At 39.8% G+C, this 25319-nt stretch overlaps 1 protein-coding gene across 1 annotated transcript in view; it reads right to left on the bottom strand.

Annotated features, from left to right (window-relative positions):
* HIVEP3 (HIVEP zinc finger 3) overlaps positions 1-25319 on the bottom strand; it is a 434905-nt gene that overhangs the window by 16229 nt on the left and 393357 nt on the right. The window contains exon 5 of the mRNA XM_044060009.1: positions 7855-8906. Coding sequence (XP_043915944.1) covers positions 7855-8906 — 1052 coding nt within the window. The remainder of the gene's footprint in view (positions 1-7854; positions 8907-25319) is intronic.

Genomic DNA, 25319 nt, shown 5'->3' with positions numbered 1-25319 from the left:
CACAGTAATTAGATACCTATAAGCTTGATATTAGCTAATATTTTTCTATATTCTTGTTTTAACTGTCATGTTTTCATTAACCATCATATTGTTAATATTCTATGTTGTTGTTGTGTTGCCTCACAGTAAGACGTTGTCCTGTTCGATTCTCAGCTAAACCGTCTTCTGTGTGGAGACATGCGTGAATGGGCGTACCTTCGTTGAAGGTTGTGCGTCAGAGCTGGCAAATCGGCATGTAAAAATCTACTGCCAATCATTAGCGGACCAGAGTTCCACTGTGGCGACTCCTAACCGGGAAAAGCCGAAAGACACAACATTCTATGTATATTCACTTATTATCCTTTGTATGTACATTCACTATTCTACGTATTTACATATATTTTTTAATTAACTGTCATATCATTACTACGGTATGCATGTATTCATATTTATTACGCAAATCTTGTATAACTGCCTTCTACACATTATGTAAATTGGGGCTTGTGCGCAGTCAGACTTTCTTGGTAAACAAAAGCAATACATGAGTAGATAATAAATAAATATGTACATACATAAAAAGGTAGGGTCTATTTTATATATTCGAATGCTTAATTGTTCAAATCACTAAAGATCGAACAATTAACTGTTCGAATATATTAAAAATAAATATTTACAAAAAAAAAGAAAAAAAGAAAGGGTGTAAGAAGGGGTGCAAGCCCCCCTGAACCCCCCACACTCCCCGCTACTGAAATATGCCAACTCCGAGATCGCACTTCAGTGTGCTACAGTGTGGAAATGGAAAATTTCCTACACTGTAGCGCACTCTTGGAGTTGGTATATTTAAGTAGCGTGGGGTGTGGGGGGTGCAGGTGGGCTTGCGCCCCTGCTTACACCCTTTAGTTTTTTTTTTAGTTTTTTAAAATATTTGAACATTTAAATGTTCAATCTTTAGTGATTTCAATATTTAAGCATTCAAATATATAAAATAGACCCAAAAGGTATGCCCCGGGACTTAAAAATGCCTACACTAAGTGTACACTGTTCTGAGTGAAAAGACAGCACAACATAACTCACACCTTCTTCCTCTTAATTTTAGTTTTCCTACTGATATTCTTACAGCTTTAAATATTGATAGGGATTCAAAAAGGTTACTACAAAGCATAGACTACATGTATACTTAGTGTAATCTTTCGGAGTGACTAGAAAGCACAAAATATGTGACAAGGATGTTCTTGAATAGGTATCATGTACACTTAGTGTACAATTATTGTAGGCTTTATTGAATCTGTCCCATGATTTATTTGTTTATAAACTAACTTGCCAAACAGACAGAAATTAGTTACTTAAGTGGACAAACAAAATAATGCAAAAATGTTAGGCTTTCTTGGCCTTGACTGTTTTTATGGGAAATTAAGTACCTAAATATTAAAAAACAATGAAAACAAATAAATTTAGTGCATAACATAGTATCCTCTATCCTGTATTCGTCATGAGTAAGTTGTTTCACTCAGAATAACCAGTCACACATCCATTACTCTTTCCAGAAGGAAAACATTTTGCTTTTCTAGATGGATCTTTGATAATTTAATGTACAAATGATGCATTCTACGATCCTCTTTGTATATTGCCATTATTTTCATCTTAGTCTTAATTGGTATTACATCACTGAGACTAAGTTGGGTGATTGTACGACTGTTGTACAGCTGTGGGAATCATGTTTAACCTGCCTTTATACAACATGACAGCATGTCATGACATTCTTCTTCATCAGTGACTTGTAAAATTGATCCATCAGGGCATCCATAGACACATTAGCCAAGTACATAAACATCTGGATGCTATATGAAATAAAGAGCATGGGTAGTATGTGGGACATCAAGCTCCTATTTCTCTTGCATTTCCCATTAACATGGCCAGTTGGTACTGTCCCCACTCTATATTCCACCTCTTCTGCTTTTAAAGCTTGGAAGCATTCTAGGACACAGGTAAAAAATATTTTCCTATATTTTGCTTCAGAACTCTTTTCTTTCTTTTTTAAGAATGACAATTGTTTTAGTCAATTTTCATTTCTGCTTTCATTGCTGTATTTCTCACATTTGCACTTCATATCAATGTCTCTATTATTCAACTTTTCATTTAGTTATAGATTTTTTTCTATCACTTGCAGACTACAATTCTTAGGTCATATTCTTAGACACAACACAGTTCTGCATTTTGTTTTCCTTGTCTTAACCCCTTGGAATATCTTCAATCATTCTGTTACCCTCAACTGTCAAAAGTTGAATTTCTACTAGCTATCTGTTTTCTAGTGCCAGTGTCATGTTGTTACAGTTTATTATATATTTGATTATCTGCCCAAGTACCACTCATGAATACTGACTATTTTTAAAGGTGATCCAGAAATATGGATTTTACTAAGCAAGTTACTAAGGCTGATAGAGAGTGCACAGTGAAAAAAAGGCTCATGTTTAGAACTACATAATGAAACTCATTAATAGCTCATATAGGTTTCATAGGTTAGTGCTAGGCTATCAGCCCTAGGGCCTATACAAGCCTAGCCATAACAATTCCCTTGATATTTCTTCCCACACTATTTACTTCCCTGGACCCCTGTCTAGCAGTGCGACTGGCATGATCCCCGAGGTGAATTTCCTATCTCCCATCCAATTATCAAGGTTCCTTTTGAAGAGGCCAAGGAGGCTCTCTGCTTGACATGTATGGGCTGTCTATTCCAGAGTATAGGGAGTCTGAGTCAGGAACCTATCCCTCCAGTATGTTTTGTTCATTGTGATGACAAGGTTTACATCCCTGGAGTGTGTGGCTCTGAGGGATTGGGATTTCTTTAAGTGGAGCATGTCCAACAGCTCAGGGTTTGATATCGCCTTGTATGTTAAGCAGAGATCACCTCTGAGTAGAAGATATGCCACAGAGTATAGCTGGAGTTTTTTTAGACAGAAAACATAAGGCATCTGCTTTAGGCCTGTGATTCTTTTAGTTAGGTATTTCTGTGGCCTTTCCAGCTGTTGCAGATGTCTTGTGAGGTACACACCAAATGGGATGTTGTACTCTATAATGGGTCTAATGAGGGATGAGTACAGTGGGACAATGACCTCCTTTTTTCTGGATGAAAAGCCCTTAGTGATGAGGTGCACCACATAGAAGGATTTCCTGACTGTTGTGGCAATGTGGTTATCAAAGGTGAGACCATTGTCCATCTGTGTCCCTAAGTATCTCATCACACTTTCAGTGTTTAGTGTATTACCACCTATGTAGTAATTCATGGATATATGGTTTTCCCAAAGGGGATAACTATACATTTCTTGGCATTAAGCTTGAGCCCATGGCTCTGGCACCAAGTATCTGCTTCTGTAAGACCCTTTTGTAGAATATCCACATCATTTGGAAATTCAATAATGGCTCCCAGTTTGCAGTCATCTGTGAACTTTGTTAGCCAGAGTCCCTTAGTGTTGGCCTGTACTTCAGAGAAGCAGATGCCAAACAAAAGCAGTCCCAGAACTGAACTCTGAGGTATGCCACTTGCCACTTGTCTGGAGCTGGATTTGGAGTTGGCTACTTTTACAGTCTGGGTTCTGTCAGTAAGCCTGTTGGCAACCCATCGAGTGACTTAGGGATTTATGCCCAGCATAGTAAGTTTATCTTTGATATCAGAGAGGGGGATGGTGTCAAAGGCCTTGGCAAGGTCCAGATAGGCTGTTTGGACTGCCTTACCCTCGTTCACAGCTCTGGAGACCGATTCAAAGAAGTCAATCAGGTTCAGGAGACAAGATCGGCCCTTCACGAACCCAAACTGGGTGGGTACCAGTGTTTGAAGGTTGCCAATGTCTTTGTTTATAAGTTCCATGATAATGTGTTCCATGCCCTTGCAGATCAGGCTCATCAGACTGATGGGATGGTAGTTCCTGGGATCCAAGGTGGATCCTCCCTTATGGAATGGGATAACTGTAGCTGTGTGCCACTCATTGGGCATGAAGCCTGAGGTGAAGCTATGATTAAACATGACACTTAGGTGAGGTGTCAGTTCATTTTGTAGTTCATGTAGTACACAGCCCGGGATGTCATCTGGTCCCATGGATGCTGTATTCTTAGCTTTGGAGAGTGCGGTTTCTACCTGTGTGGCCGTGATTACTGGAATAATATTTTGGTATTGAGTTGAGCCCTTTAGGGGGTAAGAGGCACTAAATTGATCTGTCAGGATATTGGCAATATCCTTGGGATCAGTATATTTAATGCCATTCTGCTGTAGCTCAGAGCAGATCTGAGCATTGCCATTTAGATTCATGACATAACTATAAAATGCCTTGTGGTTGTCTTTGGAATTTTTGGCAATTTTATTTTTGTAAATAGGTTTGGAGGATTTTATGAGGGATCTCAGCTTCTTTCTGAGGCTGGTAAGGGTTTTTTATGCATACTGGGATTTTCCTCTTTTCTACAACAGTTTCTTCTTTCTGTTGTACAGTTTGTTTATGTCAGGGGACCACCAGATTGGCTTGGTTCTATTTGGGATGACATGATTCAGGCACGAGTGGAGTACCTTAGTGTAGGATTCAGCAGTCGAACTTTCAGATACTGTCTGCATGGGTGTCATGAAGTTTGTCACTTCTGACTTGAGTAGCATGAAGTTGGCTTTGGAGAAGTTTTTTATGGAGGTTTCCTTACTGGGGGGTGGGGGGGGATGTGCACATCAAGGGTGATTTGCTTATGGTCAGACCTGACCAATGAGGGGGTGACCACTGGTGTGGAGCATCCATCTCCCATGTTGGTAATGACCAGGTCTAGGATATTGGAGCCCGTGGTGGGACAATGGATTAATTGATCTATGGCATTGGAATTATTTATGAATTCCAAGAACCGTTGAGAAAAGGTGCTGTTACCTGAGTAGTTTTCCAAGTTAATGGCAGGGTAGTTGAAATCACCCAGTATTAGTGTGTTTGATTGTATTTTAATATTTTCCAGTATGTTTAGAAAGGTGTAATGAGAATCTTGGGGCATGGTGGGGGATCTGTAGCAAGATATAATTTAGTTGCACCTGGAGAATTTCAGATGCATTGTGTTGGGCAACTAGCCTGGAGGTGTGAATATCCTTGGTGAATATGGAAACTCCTCCACCTTTAGAGTTTTGGTCCTGGTTTGGGGGCCGAAAAGTGTGGTAAGAGTTGTAGTCTGGTAATGCAGGGGTGCTCTCTGGAGCCTTGAACCAGGTCTCAGTTACTGCACAGATATCGATGTTCTCCATTTTTAGGAGTGCCTCGAGAGAGTGCATTTTGAGGTTTAGACTTCTAGCATTGAGTAGCATTACCTTCAGATTTTGCATGCTTGTATCTGTTATGGTGGTGGTTTCGTCCTTTGAACCTTGCCTAAAAAAGGCACTATGGGGTAGGAAGAGCTTTAGCCAGTAACCTGAATCCCAGGGGTGACAGGTGCAGACCATCTCCAGCAAAGCATCGTGGTTTGTCGATCATGTCTTCCCAGGCAGACAGATACTGGATCCCCTTTCAATGACATCAGAAGCTTAGCCAATTGTTGAAGTCAGTAATTTTGTCCTTATACTGTGGTATCATTCTGGGCAAAGGCAGGATGCTACTCAGGGCTAGGGTCATACCTGCTGTGCTACATAATCTGAGAGCTCTTCCGTGTCTGTTTTCATGTAGTCCAGGGAGGTATGTCTCAAGTCATTCACTCCAACATGAACAATGACAGAGTTGTATTTGTACTTCTTGTGGAGTGACTTGAGTGCATGCGTTTTATGGTGGATCCTGGCGCCTGACAGGCAGATGACTGTAATTTTCTCCTTGTTCAGCCTGGTGAATGGAACACCAGTGTGCCTAACTATAGAGTCACCTATGACTAAAGTATTGGGTACATTGTTTTGCCTTAGGGGCTGTTGTTGGGTGCACCCTGGTGTTGCATTGTCACCTCGCAGCAAGAGGTTCTCCAGTTCGATCCTTGGCTAGGGTGCCTCCTAGCCTTCCGTGTGGAGTCTACATGTTCTCCCTGTGTCACTTTGGTTGTGACTGGTGTTTGTTTGCGTTTTAGTTTCGGAGGTCCTTGTTGCTTGGGCAGGTTAATTTTAAGGGCCTTCACATATGTGGGTTTAGTGTTGCTATATGTGGGAGTTGATGGTGTGGGTTTTGAAGGGCTATGTGTTGCTTGAGGTGTAGTGCAGGTGTAACCTTCTCCTTTTGACTGTCTAGCACAGTCTTGGCTGGAGAGAGCTTTGCTTCCAGTTTGGCTATGTAAGTGCATCTCTCACAGGTTGTAATGTTGGGTGGTAGGAGGAGGGGGTTGTCTGTGTACATGAGGCAGTTGCTGCATTGCACTAGTATGCCCAGATTCACAAGGTGGACAGCAGAAATCACTGGAAGCTGACCCTTGGATATGCCTGTTTAGGTGCTTTTTTTTGTAAAGTACAAGAGCTGTTATCCCTTACCTTTGCAAGGTACTTTGCAATGATGGGCTGTTTAGTGCCTACGATTAATTTCTCCTTATTGACAAGAAGAGTTGAGTGCTTGTATTACATAACACATTGGGTTATACTATTAGGCATTCTGTTTTGAGTCCCTGTATGAAGAGACATCTTAAGGTAATTTCCAGCCTTATTCTCTAAGGTCCTTTATTAATTTACTAACTTTTTATGCAACATTTGGATAGGCATGCCAGGCAACATTTGGATAGGTATGCCAGGCAAAAGCCTATCCTATTTGTAGAAAAGTAGAAAACAACAAATTATATCACAGTACCATAACTATATCAAATATTTCATCTGCCACCTGTAGGAATAAGAGAGTTCTTCACCTGGCAAGCATTATAACATAGAGTCAATAACCCAGTCGAAAGAACTTTGCAACTTACCAGGAGTTAGTTGGAATCTAGCTACATTACACAAACAAACAAGCCAACCAAATAATATTAACAAACTCAATCTGTCATCTCTTTCAGTCACCTCCATAACTTTTAATACAGGTTCCTGGAGTTTATTCTGAACCTCTGTTTTGGGATTTGTCCCTATTATTATGTTGCATGTATTAGTAAGACATCACCCTGCACAATACCACAGAGGAAAGCATACTCTCCTTTTCTGTACTGTCATGATCCAAGAGACTGAAGGCAATTGACCATGAATGGCAGGACTGTAATCCAAACGTCTTGGTATTCTACTGTCCCTTTATTTATGCAGATTAAGAGGTAAGATAACTACATCCTTCTGTACAACATCCCATTTTCATAAGGAAAGTATCAATTTTAAGATGCACCATTTGTTTTTAAAGCTATTCCATCAAAGGAAACACAACATGGCTTTAAGCCAAAGTGAAATGGAAGGAAAAATGCAAACTTTCACTGTAAATGTAAATGTAAATGCTGCATATCACCAACAATGTAGAGCCTGTTTCACGGAGAACAAACAAATTGATCTTTACGATAAAAAATATTGGGTCTCATATTAATATGAAAATAGAAACCTGAGCATCTCCTTACAAAAATAATGTATTTTAGATGGTACTTTAGGAAGAAGCTTCTCCAATTAACTGGCTGTCAGCACTGTTACATTATCTGGAGACCTACAATAACTAAGACATATGTTTTACTTCATTACTGATTGATAAATGTAGCAATTCACAAACTGTTGCTCATTTACACTTAGTTTCATTTCCTTTTTTGTCAACATTACTATTTTTTTCTTGTTGAATGATACCTCTACCAGAACATGCTCCAGTTTTCCTTACTATAAGTCACAAATAGCACAATTTAGAGTTCTTAATATTCCACATCAGTCACATATACTTTACTTATTTACTTTAAATGTTTATTCAAATTTCATATAAAACACAGAACACTGTGATTCACTATTATGCATACCTGAGTTGGTTCATAAACATCCACATACTTTTGATGTGCCCAGTGGGATATCCCCACCACAGACTGCAAGCCAAAAGACACATCTCGAGAGGATGCTGGAGTCTTCTCTTCTGCTGCTGAGAGACTGCTGCAGGGTGACATATCTTTTATTGGAGAGTGAAATCTAGTTGGTGATTCAGAACTGCTTGAAGACAGCATTTTTCTGAGAGGCAAGTACCTGGCTGATACCTCTGTGCTAGGTGAAGTAGGTCTAACGGGGGATACTCCTCTTTCTGGTGAAAGATATGTTCTTGGGGAAAACTCTCTTCTTGGTGAAAGATGCTTGCTTGATGAGAGCTCCTGCCTTGGTGATATGCACCTCAAAGGGGACATCTCTCTTCCAGGTGAAAGACGCCTTTTAGGTGATATTCCCCTTCTTGGGGACAAACATCTTAAGGGGGACATGTCCCCACCAGATGCAAATCTTTTTGGTGACATCTCACTCTTGGTTAAAAAGTGTCTTCTTGATAAGGCTGCTTTGGTGCTTCCAGCCTCAAGGCTTGGAGACCATCGCCTTTTTGGTGATGCATCTCTAGATGATGGCTCTTCTAATCCTAGAAGAAGTTGTTGCCGTGCATTTGCTTCTGTTTCAGCAGCTGCCACCTGTTCTGAAGAGGAATGCACTGGCCTTTGATGACTTAGCAGGCTAGAAGAACATCTGGCCATTTCACTGGACTCAGTGGACTGTGATGCTTCACGGCTTGGAGAGGTCATTAGGTATCCATAAGTTAGTTGATGACTTCCAAATGTGGAAGCTTCTGGTGAAGGAGGCATGTGCTGACTGCTTTCAGTATGATGAACAGAACTGACTCCGTAATGCTGTTGTGCAGAGTGTCTGGTTTCAGATGATTTCAGTGTTTGTTCTTCTTGGCTCTCATCTTCTTCTTCCTCCTCATCATCATCAGAGTCATCATCATCCTCTTCAGATTCTTCCAGATCTGAAAACTGGTGTTCTTCAACTAGCTCAGATTCTTCCTTGTCATCTGATCCCACAAGTCTGCTGTCACTGGTCCCTACAAAGAGAAAGTCATGACACTAAATTAACTTCCTATATTAAATGCAGTAATTAAAAACCTGTAGTATTATCTTAAATTTAAAGACTGCAAAGAGTCGGTCTTTATTCTGAGACATTTTTTGACATGGAGACAATAAGTATCCTTTACATAAGCTGCAGGATGTTGTCTTAAATGCCAAACTACTAATGTTTTCATCTCCGAAAAGCTGACTAAAATGTTACTCCAGGGCATAGGTGCTGTATCCTCAGTTTTCACTCAAAACATTTTGTTTTCATTTTACATCTACAGCTGAAATGATTAACTGCAAGAACTTAGGAAAAGATAAATAAGAATTGCAGAAGAAAGATATTTGGAGGAAAAAAATAGAAAAGGCTCATCTGACAGGAAATAGTAGCATATATAATTAAATAAAGGTGCTTCTGACAAAGTTATATCAGCAGACTGCACAATAAATACTTTTACTACAGTCATGTGGACAAATTTTACAATGAAAACAAAATATACTACAAACAAGCACAAAAGCAAACACATTAGCACTTCTTGACAAACTTCAGGTCCAGTGTGTTATGTCAAAAGGTCTAAGAAATGCCTACTGAAAAAGTTTAATTTCTAACTACCCCTCCACTGCAGTCTCTGGCATCCCAGGCAGTGAAAATGCTTTTAGTTCCTTTGGTCTTCTACACAGATCAGGTATAAGTTTATCAGCCAGAAGAAAAGTTGTGGACAGTTGTCAGTAAAGAGTCAAATACATTTATTTGGGAGAAAAAGAGTTCAATGGGATATGCTTATTTTCCTACTAAACGGTGGTTTAGCACTACCTGACTTGAAGGGATATTTTAAAGCTACACAGTCGATAACTGTAGTTATAGAACAAGCAGATGGCTGTAGATCAAAAGTGGTAAAGGATGATGGTGGTATAGGTAGAAGTATGAGGGATGCAGAAAGCTTAGTGTTTTTGGAAGTAAGCCCTTAAGGAGAATAGAACTAATGATACAGACTATATATACTTAAGTGCATGATGACATAATAACTAAACTAGTGACAGAGTGGTGAAAAGAGATTCTGTCAATAGGAGTTAGAGTACAAACTCAAAAGAGCTTCACCGGAGGAAGCGAGTGAAGGACCTTTGCAATTTTTTCTGTTTAATCCCTGAGGATTACAGTCAGCAATGCAAGACATGTCACTGCAAAATCTGTTGGCTTTTAAGTGATTTACAGCCATAGTTAAAAACTTTCCCTGACTTTGAATCTTTGTCACTTCATTTTATATTTTCAAGAATTCTAAATCAAAGAAGTAGCTCTTTGGCAGTACAAAGTGCATTACAAGCTTTGAAACCTGGTAGAACACTTTGCAATCCTACACTTTTTCTTTAATCGGTAGTAAATGGAGCAAATTAATCTCCATGCACTACAAAGAATTTTGACTCTGTCTCCGATCTTAACCTGTCAACACATGCCCTCAAGACTTGTGCCAAGACTCACCTCTGAAACTTCACTCAAGGTGAATTTATTAGCATCTATGTCTCAAAGACATAACAGGCTTGTTATGATCAGAGACCCAGTCATAATCCTCTGTATTCTACATCCTCTTTGGAAGCTGCCTTCCCCAATTTAACTTCATAATGTTCATTCCACTGCAAACTTCTTTACAATTACAAAACCATCTGAGAAGTTACTTTTGGTTTGGTAAGCTTTCTCAAAGGCAGCATGGGTATAGTCACATTTATAATCCATTTAAGGTTATTTATAGTTTCACATACACCATTTATTTATTTATTTACATTTGTTTACTGGGTAGTGTCTGACTAGGTCAGGAGTCCGTTTTCAGCGGGGACCTTGGAATAAAAGCTCCAACAAATAATTGACAGAAAAGCAGCAGTGAAAAAATACAGCAGAGTATCACAAACAGTGTGCAAATACAAAAATATTTATTTATGTATTTATTTTATTTATTTATTTTAGTTTACATTTGTTGACCAGGATAGTCCGACTAGATATATGCCCATTTTCAGCAGATGCCTAGGGAGAAAAGCTCCAAGATAATAATACACATTGAACCTTTAATAAATGCTAGTTTCAAGCAGATTACAGTCATAAGTAACACCAGCATTTAGCACATATAGTACTAACTTATTATAAAACACTTTACAAAACATAACATTATTTTCAAAGTTATATATACATAACATTACATTCAGGTTTAAGACAAACTGAGCAGCAGTTATACAACTGACCCTTCCTGAAATGGTGTGGTAGAAAAAAGTTAGAAGTAGTTGAAGGAAAGGCACCTAAGTAATAGTGAGGTCACTAGCTGGGGTTAGTTCAAGGACATAACCAATGACTTTTGAAGTATTTCTTGAATTTGTTTTTGAATTGAGTTAGTGAGGGTTCTAGGGTCAAGTCAGCTGGGAGTCTGTTCCATGTTTTTCCAACAGAGTTGGCAAACAGAGAGTCCCCAGCTGAGTAGTTGGATTTGTATGTTTGAACTAGGAGTCTAGTGAGTGACAGCAGTGGCCGGGTGCTGGTGTAGGGGCTGATAATGTTTTTTACTCCAGGTGAATTTTCTGGTTGGTAAAGGACTTTTTTAGTCCAGGTGAATTTTCTGGTTGGTAAAGGACTTTATGTGTCACTATTAGCTGGTTGAACTGAAGTAGGCTAGGCAGTTCAAGCCATTCTAGGCGATTTAGCTTGTGAAAGTGGTGTGTCCAGTAGGCTGTGCCAGCAGCAAATCTGGTAATGTGGTTATAGCAGGATGATAGTTTATTAAGATCTGTTTTGTTTAAGTTAGAGAGGTGAGGTGTAGAGAAGAGTTGATAGTAGATGGGAACGGGCAATTGCAGTTCTAGCAAGTGGGGTAAGGAAAGGTTTGATTCTGTAAAGAGAGACAAGATTTTTATTAATGGTTTTGATAGTGTGATTGATATGTGCATCAAACTTCAGGTTGTTATCAACTATGACACGCAGTAGTTTAGTTGGGGCTCTGGGGAGATGATAGTGCCATTGTTAGAGGTTATGTTGAAGGATAGTAGAGGGGTCTTGCGTGTGGGGGAGAAGAGGAGCAGCTTAGTTTTGTTGGGTTTTAGGATTAGATGTTGATTGGAGAGCCATTTTTCCACTGTATTAAAGGTATTTTGGGTTAATGTGAATAAAGTAGCTGGTGAGGTGTCAGAGAAAATCAAGGTGGAGTCATCTGCATATTGAATGCAGGTAGCATCTGGGATGACTGAATGAAGGTTGTTGATAAAGATAAAGAAAAGAAGGGGTCCTAGTATCGAGCCCTGGGGGACTCCTAATGTGATGGGTAGGCGAGATGATAGTTTGTCCTGCCATAGAACTGCCTGTTGCCTGCCCTGCAGGTAGGATTGAAACCAGTGGAGTGCATGGTTGTTTAAGGAGAAGGCCTTCAAGGTATTTATAAGCAATTTGTGGTCAACCATGTCAAAAGCCTTGGATAGATCTAGAAAGAGTGCTGAGGATAGTTTGTTATTATTGAGGTTATGGTTAATGATGTTAGAGAAAGACAGAAGGGCAGAAGTAGTACTGTGGTGTAGCTTAAAGTCATGCTGAATGTTGGACAACAGCTTATTCTGTGTGAGGTAGTGCATGAGTTGTATGGGTCTAAAGTTTGACAGCTCAGTGGAACTGCCTCCTTTATGGAGAGGTATGAAATGGGAGATTTTCCATATAGTGGGTACAGTAGCTTCAGATATAGCTCTGTTGATCAAGATTGAGATGGGGTATGCTATCGTGTCAGCAGCCTTTGGCAGATAGTCTGCTGGGAGGAGGTCAGCAGCCAGGTTGGTGGGTCTTACTTTTTTACGTAGAGCATGAATAAGTTGAGTAGGTACAGGCTGGAAGGTAAAGTATGCTTGGGTACTGGGTGTGGCTGCATTAGAATCAGAGCCATTGGGGGAGAGTTGGCTGACTAGAGACTGGATAGTCTCTGTGAAGAAGCTGTTGAAATTATTAGCAATGTCTACTGGGGATTTTTGTTGGGAAGCTGAGGGGGGGGGGTGGTGGTTTGGCCTGGGTGGAGTTATTATCTGTCTGTTTCTCTTTTTCTAATCTAACAACCTTACAAAAAAAAGGTTTGTTTATTCTTGTTATCAAGATTTGTATACTCGACTATATATATATCCAAAGTCTCCGCTGATTTATGGGGTAGGTAAATGGCAAACTTGGCTATTTTGTTATAGTAGGTCTTTAGGGTATTCAAGTTAGACTTGCACTGGTTGGTAAAGATATGACTAAAAGTTACAAGGAGGTTAGTTCTTTATATATAGTTGAGTATACAAATCTTGATAACAACAATAAACAAACTTTTTTTTTTTTTGCAAAGTTGTTAAGATTAGATAAAGAGAAATAGACAGATAATAACTTGCTATCTCATAGTAAAGTATACATTGGTAGGTATACAAAGCTGATCTAGTGAGAGTAAGAGACAACATGACAGTGAAGTTAACCTGGAAATGTGCAGGAGCATAGCCAGTGATTAGTAATGTGTTCTTTTAGGAATAAAAACAAAAATAGTTTTCTTTCTTTTAGGAGTAGTTTGAATTTGTGACTGGATTTTATAGGCTGTGTTGGGATAGTCAGTTTCAGGTTTTGGCTATTTTATTAGAGTAGGGGGAGTCTCCACAGTAGTTATTGGATTCAGTTACTTTTAAATTTAACTTGTCAGATGATCTACGGGAGCTAAGGTTTGTATTACTTTGAACTAGGTCAATGAGAGCAGTGCAGTTGCTGGGAGTATGGATGTTCAATCCAGTTGAGTTGGTGAAGAGCGGAACGGTGAGGAGATTTATGGGGTAGGTAAATGGCAAACTTGGCTATTTTGTTATAGTAGGTCTCTAGGGTGTTCAAGTTAGACTTGCACTGGTTTGTAAAGATGTGGGAGCAATACAGAAGGGTGTATAGTAGGTGGGACCTGGCAGTGGATAGTCTAGTGTTGTTGGTTAGGTATGGTTTGGCCCTACAGAGTGAACCAGGTTTGATGTGGACTTTTTTAATTGTTAGTGATATGTGTTTATCAAATTTTAGACAGTCATCTACTGTTACACCAAGAAGCTTGGTTTGATTGACTGGTTCAAGTTTTGTATAATTAGAGGAGTAGATGGTGTGAGGGCTAGGTTGTTCTTATAATTTTTAATTACTGAAGACCATTAGCTTAGTTTTGTTTGGCCTGAGTGTGAGTTGATGATCGATGACGTAGTTTTTTATGTCTTGGAGAGATTGTTGTGTTTTTTTCTTCTAGTTTCTGAGGTGAGGGGGCAGAGCAGATAAGAGAGGCATTATTGGTATATTGAATGATAGAGGCTAGTTGAGTGGAGGTACTGAGGTTATTGGTACATATTATGAAGAGGAGAGGTCCGAGGATGGATCCTTGGGGGACTCCAACAGAGGTGGGTAGAAGGGGCAAGAGTATGTTTTCCCATTTGGTAGACTGCTGTTGTTTAGAAAGATAGCTGTGAAACCAAGTCAGGGATGTTGTACTGAGGTTATATGTGGCTAGTTTGTTGAGAAGTATTTGGTGTGATACCATATCTCTTTGGACATATCAAGGAAAACTGATGAGACAAGTTAACCTTCATTTTTGAGTAGGTTTACAGTGTTAGTAAAAGTTATAAGTGCGGTATTATTACTATTGTTAGGTCAGAAGCCATGTTGAGAATTGGATAAGAGGTTGTTCTTAAGGAAGTGGTGAAGGAGTTGTTGATGAATGCATTTTTCTAAGATTTTAGCTTGGGGAGATAATGGTAATGGGGCAGTAGTTTGAGAGGTCTGTAGAGGGTCCACCTCTGTGTAGGGCAGGTATGTGCTATTTTCCAGAGGAGAGGTACATATTGTTCCATGACGGAGTGGATGATTAGTATAGATATCAGATAGGAGATGGAAGTAACAGCTAGTTTTAGAAATTCATTGGGGAGTTGATCGGCTGCAAGTGTACAGAGTTTTAATTTGGTTAGGAGTTTTTTTGGTAACTAGTTTGTATTGGCTTAATAGAGAATGGTTTTGAGTTAGATGCAGTACAGATAGGTACTGTTGGAGGTGAGTTAAAATTATTCTTATTAAAACAGATAAAGGCTTGCTCTCAGGTTCTATCTCTGTAGACATGAGAAGTTTATTTGAGGGTTTACACCATTCATTAATTAGGGAATTAAAATACTGGTTTTATTGAAGAATCTAGCAAACAGTTTTAGAGCTACCTTGGAATTTTGAAGTCAGGAGTGCCACAAGGGACAATGTCAAACCCAATGCTTTCATTAATCCAAAGCAGTGACCTGACAATGTATCTTCTAAGGGGTAACTATATGTATATATGGAAGATCTTGAGGTTTCCAAACTTGGTAGATCTACAGGTCACATTCAAAAAGACCTTCTGATCATATTAAACTATTTTGATCTTGTTCATACAAGAACAGATTTGCAGTTAATAGCAGATGGATTGCTAGCATGTTACTTAGAACACCACAAAAAGTAATGCGTTCCACTAATCTCCCCCTGTACTGTGCCATTCCTAAAATATATCAGCATGAATACTTTGGATTATGGCTGTACTAGACTCTGTTTTTAAGAACTCATACAGAAAATGGGGCACACAAGCTTCTCAGATAACACAGCTACAGCAACAAATTAGACAGTTACCTAACTTTTGAAGTTAGTAAGGTGAATTACATAATTCCTTACATAATTATATATATATATATATATATATATATATATATACATATACCCACAAATGCAGCAATGATAAGTTTTCAGATTCTCCAAAACAGAAACCTACCCCTTCAAAGCTAAAATGAAATTTAAGGCAGAAATGGTGAACATAAAACTTGTTAAGCGTAACAGTTCTTTATGAATGTACATGCATGTGCGTGTGTGTGTGGGTGGATGTGTGTATGTGCATGCTTAAGTTTGTCAATGTTCTCATAAGTTATTAAAGATTTCTATGAGCACAATTAGGGCTGTGCCTTGTTTTCAGAAGATTTGCACCCCTATCTACAAAGGTACTCTTTCATTCTTTTATTTATCTAACTTAATGAAGGGTCCAATTTCCCAGGCAACCACACATCTGCTGCACCCAGCTGCCTATCCTTTTATACACTTACTGATTACTTTAGCCCCACCCACCACCACTCCAAAAGGCCATAGCTGCAAGTTACTTCTCTGGATGGTAGGCGTTAGTTCTCAATAGCTTATGAAGAGTAAGGCATCAGCAGGGACAACGTTATTCTGGTTTATGAAAACATTAGTCCCTTTTAAGCCTGCCCTGCTTTTCTTGTGAATGAGCATACAATGATGTCAACACACCCAATCTGGTTCTGTGTTTTCAGGTGCTTGGTAACTACCTATCACATTTCTCCTAACCTCTATGCATTCTCCTGGTCTCCATCAATGAATGGTACAACAGAGGTGAAACCTTATCTCCTTTTTTCAGTGAGCCTTCCTTCTGTTTTTGGAAATTCTTTTTTCACGAGTCATCCTCTTGAATTGACCCATTCTTTCACCCTGGGTATGAACCACATGGCTCCTTCATTCATTTTTTTGGTGTCAAGGGTCGAAGGTATCAGGAGTAACATCATCAACCATAAGAAGGTTCACGGTTTTACTCCTTAGTTGCAGCTCCCCCAGTATACCTGCTAGCATCCAAGGAGGCTGGTATACACTGGGTCTAATTGATGCACACCATTCCTCTATATGATGTCATTAATTGACCCTGCTTGTTTTTTACACAAACTCTGTGTCACCCACCCCCCAGTCTACACCAGAGTCTAACCACAATTAGGGAGCAGCATCTCTCCACTCTCCCTAAAGAGAGGTGAAAAAGCTAAGCCTTGTCATGTCTTTCCACCCCATGCCAGCTGAACTTTATCCCACTACACCAATGGAGCCATCAGTGAGCATCCCTTTTGCTTCTCACACATATGACTCCTGGCTGGTGTTCTGATGTGTCACATATTAGCAGATTCTAAATGTCTATCACTGCAAACTGAAGCCTTATCCTGGTGATACTAGGCCAGTTGTAGAGGCACTTGTCAAGTTCCCATAATACACCACATTTACTGTAACATTCATGCAATGAAACTTTAGTAACATGTCTGTCATCTTTCCTAAAGACATGCCCCTTTTATATTTCTTTTGCTATACATTGCTGGTGTTGTGATTCAGAGTTCTCATTAATCATTTCTTTTGTCCTTATGTTTGTTTATTTTCCTTCAGGGACCTAAATGCACTCCATACATGTCAGTCCTGATGTGGCTTGTTGCTTGGTGGCTTCAGATACAAGTAGTTCTGTAGTGACAGGCTTTAAGTTGATATACAAGGGACAGAGTAAACATTGCTCCCCTAAATAATGATGGTGTTAGGAATGGCATCTACAGAGCTAAGGCAAGAGTAGTCTTACATAAAAATATGGATAGTCTTGACATTTGTATTTAATTGAAAAGAGCTGGGATTCACAGATGCGCTTTGCACCTGCACTGTGCTAAATGGCATCTAGAAGATGATGCAATATGATCCAAAGGTAATACAGTGTAGATTAGGATTATCACTATGTAGAGATACTAAACAAAGGCTTATATAGTAAATAAGAAGGGGCACATTATGGAGAAAAGCAGTAATAAGCTAGCACAGTGGACAGATAGTATAACAGATTGCATATGCCCAACATGATGGATGTCACAAGCAAGGCAGGCTAATGAAGCACAGTTCATATCCATGCTTGCAATGACACTTCTCATGCCACTCCACGCAGCCTACAGAGGGTCAGCATAGTAAAGTGCCAACTATATTCATCATTGAAAAAGGAGATAAAGGGGGAAACAGGAATATAGAAAGGATAACCATAAGGAGTGACAGATGAGGGGTGGGATGGATGCGCAATTTTTTTTCTGTGTGAGGTAGAATGCCATTATTTCAATATAAGAATGTAGGCTGGTTTGGTAGGTAGACAGATATGACTGAGGAAAAAAGAAAGGAAGGTGTTAGGTACAGCTAAATATAAAATGCAGACAGGCACACAAGAATAGTATACATGTAATAGGTTATGATGACAGTGGATGGAAGCACACTAACAGAGGCAAAAGCTAGTGATAGGGAGGGTTACATAATAAGCAAGGTATGGGGTGCAACTCAATAAGAAGGGGAATGCTTGGAAGGAGGCTGGGCAGGGGAAATGGCCAGATGTCAGGTCAACCCCAAGGGAATACCAAGTAACCACTCTCATCTGTTACTGATATCAAAGACATACTGCACCTCTCGTGGTCTGATGTTTGGGGTCTGCTGGTTGAACTCAACAATTCATGCCAGAAGGCCACCAACAGTGCTGAGGCAAATATCCAGCTGTTGATGCACCCCAGATGACTCCTGTCTCAATAAGTAATGCCAGGAAATGATGCAAGACCCCTCCTCTGGCCAGTGACCGAAAAGGAGACTCCACCTTCTCCAAGAAACAATATACACTCACAATTAGACATTATGTGGTACACATCACAGTGCAGCAGTAGGGCATTTCCAAACCACAGTGCTGCATTGCCATGGAGTGATTGTTACACACTGGCTGCTTGCATGAGCATACTAGTCACATGTTTCCATACACATCATTGCTAGTACCAGCTGTGCTAAGTAGAGCATTGCATTCCAGATATGATCAGAGAAAGTGTCACTAAAGTGATTCATTAGCACAACCACATGACTATGAGAGCTACAAAGTGTGCATACCATTTTGCAGAAATACACTTACAGAAAAAAAAAAAAATCAGTGGAATATAGGGTTCTGCATATTAACTCTTTGACCCAAATACTGAATTCAGAAAACCCTGCTAGTAATCTACCACTGCAGTGAAATCCACATATAAGAGAAGAGTACAAAGGTAAGACACTCTTATGCCCAGCTGAGATGCTGGTGCAGACCTTGGCCACCAGGTAGCTAAGGAAAGACAGAGCACAAAGCACATGAAAACATGTACATAGCAGTAGGCATGGGATGCACTAAAAGGTGGAGGAGGTAACAGGGTGTGTATTACACTACATGTTGTTAATATGCAGATGCATGAAGGAGTATAGCAACCCCATGCCCAAAGCAGAATAGTACAAATGTGGGAGGTATTGTAGCTTGCAATACAGAGACATGCTAACCTGCACTGGAGTGGGGGAAATGGAGCACTTGGCCAGACCCCAGTGATTTTCTCAAACTGCTTCATAGACCAACTAACTGATATGTGTGACCCACAGCCATGTAGGGTTTGCAACAGGCCTCCAAGACAGGCAATACCTAAAAAGATTCACCAGCTAGGAGAATTATGTGTTACTGCAGCCCCCCTGCATGCATGGCTAAGGTACTGTGGACAAAATGTGTCATAGCTAGGTGTGTCAGTGAATGCTGCAGTACATAAATGATGAAGGTGAGCATAATGTATCTCTACAATAGGTGCAGATGATAGATAGGGCAAATATATACTGTGTAAAGGAAAAGGCATAGGACACTGCTAAGGACATGCAAACCAACACATAAATCATTCACAAGGATGAAAACAAGGGGATGTCCACCAACACAGAAACAGCTCACATAGTGGAGGAGTTCCTACTGTCCTTGTCTGTGGAGGAGGAATGGAATTCACTCCTGAGTTTGGTATGGATGCGGCAACTTGCTATCATTGCCCTAGTCAGTGTCATCAGGGGATGCATTAGGTTAGTACTAGCCAATAAACATCCATTGGGTACAGCATAGTGTGTGGGGTACAGGACTGATGCACCAAGGACCTTCTGCATATCTGTCCTTTTGTACATCTGGACTGCAATTGAAACAAGCCACATGGCAAGGTGTCTGTCTTCATATTCTCTGCACACACAGACTTGTCTACTACCACTCATGCCTCTAGGGTTATAGGTGCAGGTGTGAATGCTGCCAAAGGTATCATGGCTTCATGCTTTCACATGTTGTTTTGTTTTGGGACCAGCAAAAAATGCAATAAGCACATGCTTGATGTAAGCATGTCTCCTATAGTTGGCAATGACTCAACATGTACATGTCACTGACCAATGATAAAGTGGCACCCTCTACAACAGTACTGTAGCACGGCTTGTGTATATGTTGAAAGGAAAGCATCATTAGTGCAGGGTAGCACCCCTGTAACTGTGAGCCCTTTCCTGTCTCCCCATAAACCTTACAGCCTCTGATATGTGCACTCCAACTGCAGGGGATAGGCGGAGGGATAGCAGTAACATGACTGCATATCAATCCCTGATTTGGGAACAGCACTCAGCATAAATCATCAGATGTGCAAGTGAGTGATCAAAACAAAAGCAGCTGATACTAACAGCATTGTAGAGACTGTGAGTGCATTGAGTGGCTTGTCAGATGATGTGCAGCATCTGCAAAGTGACATGATGCATAGGGAAAGGCAGCTGCAGTTCAGGTCTTTGGTGTCCCAGAGCCTGCCACACATGGTCATCAGTGGTCATATTTACACCATCAGTATATAACTGTGGGTGCATGCAGCATCATACCTGCTGCTTGTGGCCATTGTTCAATTTATGGACAATAAAGCTTGGTTTGCTCCCAACATAAAACATCCAGCAATGGTGCAGTTGTTTTATTCCGTAATTTTACACCTTCCATGCCACAGTAGAAATTGTCGGCAGTTATGATACAGAAGTTCAACCTTAGCAGTAGAGGATATGATCCTTGACTCCCCAAAACCTGCTTGCAAAGCAGGTGGCTATCAAATTTACCTCTTTTGACCATACGCCATATAGTAATGTTGATGTTAGCTGTTAATGTCTACCCACAAGGTTGAGTGCAATTGACAATGACTGTAGCCTGTCCATTCCGTAACCTGCAAAGTTATGGGTACTTCAGATAAACAGGATGGCCAGTCCCTGCACTTTTTTGCATAATTTGGATGTAATAATGCATGCATCATTTTTTTGTGTGTTATATGTGCAAAAATGGTAAAAGGGATTGTGGATGGATGGATATTTGTCATGGACCACAGCTGTGGCTCAGATGCGGCCTCTTCACCAGTGCTGAGATGTACTGCTCACAACTCCACCACGTATGTTGTACCATTGCTGGATTTTCATCCCCAATCCCTATAGACTGCTTTTTGCACTGGTCCTACTACAACACTGGGCCCTGCTGCAATGGTTCTCTGCTGCTACAGCTATTTATGAAGTGCCATATTACACATTATGGCACATAACACAAAGACTGTACTGCTTGTACCTGGTACATGTTGCTGCAGCCTGCCTGATGTGTCAAGGCAGCTGAAATATTCCTTCAGTTGTTAAAATATGTGCTCCAAAACACTGCATATTTTGGTATGGGTTGTGTTGTACATTGTCTCTCCTATGGTCTGGGGCATGCAAATGAGAGTCTTAATCCTTGGCTCCAAAGCAGATCCATCTTTACCTGAAACACAAAGCAGTTTCATTATTATAATTGACTTACTGTTTGCTTGCAAAGTATGTGAGTATACTGCACAATTTGTGCATCTACCAACTCGATGATGCTGTGGGGAGTCCCCCTAAATAATGAAATGGGTGCACAGGTCAGACGTGACCCATATATGTAAATCATGGGAAATGCACCACAGTGGTACATGAACACATTTTATATAAGGCACTGAGTATAACACAGCACCTGGCATTTAAGGCAGGGAGACAGAGCCCTTTCTATTGAGGTATCTAAATCCCTATGGGCTACATGGAGCATCAGTGGCAATGTGTGTGCAATCTATGGCTCCCAAGACCTCAGGAAAAAAAGGATAAACACTTGCATAGTAATGTTCCTCTCCTCTATATTCCAGGGAACCAGATTTCCTCCTACCCATGCTAGAGCAGGATTTTAAGGATCCGGCATAGGATTCATGAGGCTGATGTCTTTGATATGCCTAATATGTCCCCTGTTGATAAATGAAAGGTCCCTATAACTAAGATAGATATCCTTGCACATATATTTTTCTCCACCAGGATGGGCATTCTACACATACCCATGATTACTCCTGTAGGTGAAACAATTCGACTAGTCTTTACGGTCTCCCTGTCCACCTAGTGTTGTTATTTTGTCTGCTGGTTCACTAGGTATTGGTACATAAGGTACTGGTGGTACCTTCTGTGTTGATATGCAGAACAGGTCAGGTACAAGCTCTGATGGCAGTCATTAATACTTAATGCTTGGCTACAGCTGCCGCTACTCCAAGTGTGTTCATATTCTTGCACACCAAAAGTCCCCAATGTTCACAACAACTCTGCCTTGCACTGCAGTGCAGTGCACCTTTATAAATTTCTGAATTGCTCAACCACATTTGCTGTCAGCATCTACTTAATCTAGATGCCTCATTTGCATGATCTCTAAATTGCCAGCACCCTACACGCTTCCACTTCATATACTAATTTGTGCTGTTCAGTGCAGTAAACATCAATGAACCTAGCCTATATTTTTTGTAAAGGGCTGCTGTGCATGTGGGCATTGCAAAATATGCAATTATATTTAATTGAAAAAGTTTTTTCCATTAATTGCTAAACAACAAACTAAAATCCATATTGTTCCTCTGGACAGCCTGCTATGGGAAAATTAATTCCATATGTAAATATGTGACAAAAAAGTAGCTGTAAATTAAGCTTTATATGTGTCGATAAGATTATAATAGAAAATGGGGAGTTAGGTAATTCAGAACCAAAGAAAACTGCTGGATAAGTAAGTAAATTAGGGAACACTTGCAGACTTAGGTTTGAAAAATGTAAAATAATCAAGATAAAAAAGTGTGTATTGGCTGCCATCTAGTGGATACACCTGAACACTGGCAGGCTGTTGTTAATATACTTAATGATAAAGCAACTTTTAACTGCACTATTTTAACCGTCGTTGAAAATGTCAAATTATTTAAAAATGTCTGAAAATAGGTATAAAATATATATCATTTTCCTTGCATAAGATACACTTTTGAGTTTAATTTGAATGCAAGACAAGCAGTGGAGATTAGGCTTTTATTGCATCACTGGTAATGCAATATAACATGTTAGATGGTTGTTACTAAGTTATTTGTTAACCTCATGAAGCTGTTATGGTACATCCCTTGTACTAGGGTGAGTTACACTATAGAATTTGTTTGGAAAGGTATACTGGCATTATCTAACAAAGTATGGTTTTGTTTGTACCAGTGTTTTTCCTTCCCCAGCTGCTGTTTGGGGAATACTACTGTATGTTTGGGACTGAAACAGATCTGCAGAAAAGCAGAACTATTTTCTTGAACGATTGAGACTAAAAGGCTTTGTCTTCAATTTATTGAAAATCTATCTTTCACTGTGGAGACATTTAAAGGTATGTATACTGTTTTGAGGCTCCTTATTTTTAATTTGAACAACTTTCAAATAAAAACCTTTTGCTCAGAAAAGGTAACTAGATTCAGTTCTATACGCACGCACACACACACACACACACACACACACACACACAAGTACACACACACACACACACACACACACACACACACACACACACACACACACACACACACACACACACACACACACACACACACTCTACTAATCAAAGCTGTACAAGGCACCCATGTTTTTTAGTAATATGTTTTTAGATCTGTCCCTCATGTTTGCAGGGTAACAATTAAATGCATTCTTCTGGAGGGTGATAATCAGGGATATGCTATCATGCAAAGGCTGTAAGTTTAGTAGTCACCTGAGATTTCATAATATTGTTCAACATTGAAATGCGATATGCTACTACACAGGCTATCTAATTATACTGACTAATTGTAGCAAAGGTATCTACAGCATCCAATGCCCAGCTTAAACAGATTCATCTCAAGGTATGGAGTGAGCAAACTCAACAATCTTCAGCAACAGCCTTCCACAAGTCCAAACAAAAGCAGTGACAATGAATCAAAATCAGTGCTCTTTGATGACATCATCAGTACCATCAGCGATACCAATCTATACAGACCTAACTAAAGCAGATGACACACTAGTCTCTTGTTTGGTTTGGTTTATTTTGTTTTTATGCTCTTAGTCCATATTTAAAAAGGAGGAAATTCAGTCCCTGTCATATACTCAGTGCTTGTTAATACATTCTCTCTGTTACTCTATCTAGAAGTAAGGCTTACGTGCAATTTTATTGACTTATATCACAGCTTTTAAGCTAGATTTAACTACTTAGATGTAATGCTGCCCCATCCTCTATCTGCAGATGCACAGCAATAGTTAATATTCAGGCACATTCACAACTGCATGACATGTGCATGTTTTAAACAGCAACAAAGGCAGACAAACTGTTTCTGGCACAGACTGGTTCAAGAACAGTATGCGTAGGAGGGCTTCATTCTGAAATTTTAAAGGACTGAAGCTTCTATGTTATCAGACCTTCCATTAGTCTCTTACCTGTTAATATCTGAAGGTTCTTCAAAACCCAAAAGTTCATTCACAATTTTCTATTTATAGTTTAATATAAAAGTCAGTGCTAGTTGATGAAATTCTAGTTTCATATTATTCATCTTATGTCATTCAGGGTGACATGGACTGGCATATACACATAAGACTGCATCCATAACACTTTTCTTTGCAGTTATTTCTGATGCAAGAATGTCCAATGGAAAAGGGAAAAATGCTCTGCTTTTCATCCTCACAAACTATTTTTGTGTCAGTGAGCGGCCTTGCGATGTTTTTATTCTCAAAGCACTAGATTCCACTGTATGAGTATGTGGATAGCATAAGTATCTGTACTAAATAATTGACTAGTAACGTAGTTACAAGCTAATTAATAACAGTAAGGAAACTGATGTATGCACATCTTTTAATTCCTCAGATTTGCATGCAGTATTCAAGCTTTATAATTAACAGAGGATGCAGTATTTACAAGTTGTGCAGACTTGAGAACTGATCCTCAGGATTTAAAAAAAGTAGTGGCCCTATACAATGCTGCTACTCAATTATACAGCATCTGTTCAAAATCAAACTTGAGCAAAACGCAAGAAAACATATCATGGTTCGAGTGGTATTTCTTGAATGGGGCAAACCTCTTACGTCTCTTGTATTGGAAACAACACCCACACGAATTAAAAAGTACAGTTTTGTACCTACCATAAATGTAGATGTTCGAAGATCCACATTGCTGCAGTCCTTACACTTGGGGTAGTCCGCTGTCCTCGGTTGGCCCGAATATCAAAGTATTAGGCTGACGTCGGTCAAGGCGCTTAAGACTGACATCAGGACGTCAGGGTACAAATGCGCATGACCGACGTCATATCCTCAGTCTTTTCTTGCCCCAGATGTCAGAAGACCCTAAAAAGAAAGGTCAAAACCAAAAGACAGCAAAACCAACCAACCACCCTTGCACTAATTATATGTACAATATATACAAAATACACAATATGTACAACCCAGCCCACACAACCGC

The sequence above is a fragment of the Protopterus annectens genome, chromosome 1.part2 (assembly GCF_019279795.1).
Source record: "Protopterus annectens isolate FY-2018-M chromosome 1.part2, PAN1.0, whole genome shotgun sequence".
NCBI lineage: Eukaryota > Metazoa > Chordata > Ceratodontiformes > Protopteridae > Protopterus > Protopterus annectens.
The sequence above is the reverse complement of the archived record's forward strand: the minus strand, read 5'-3'. Positions and strand labels throughout refer to the sequence as shown.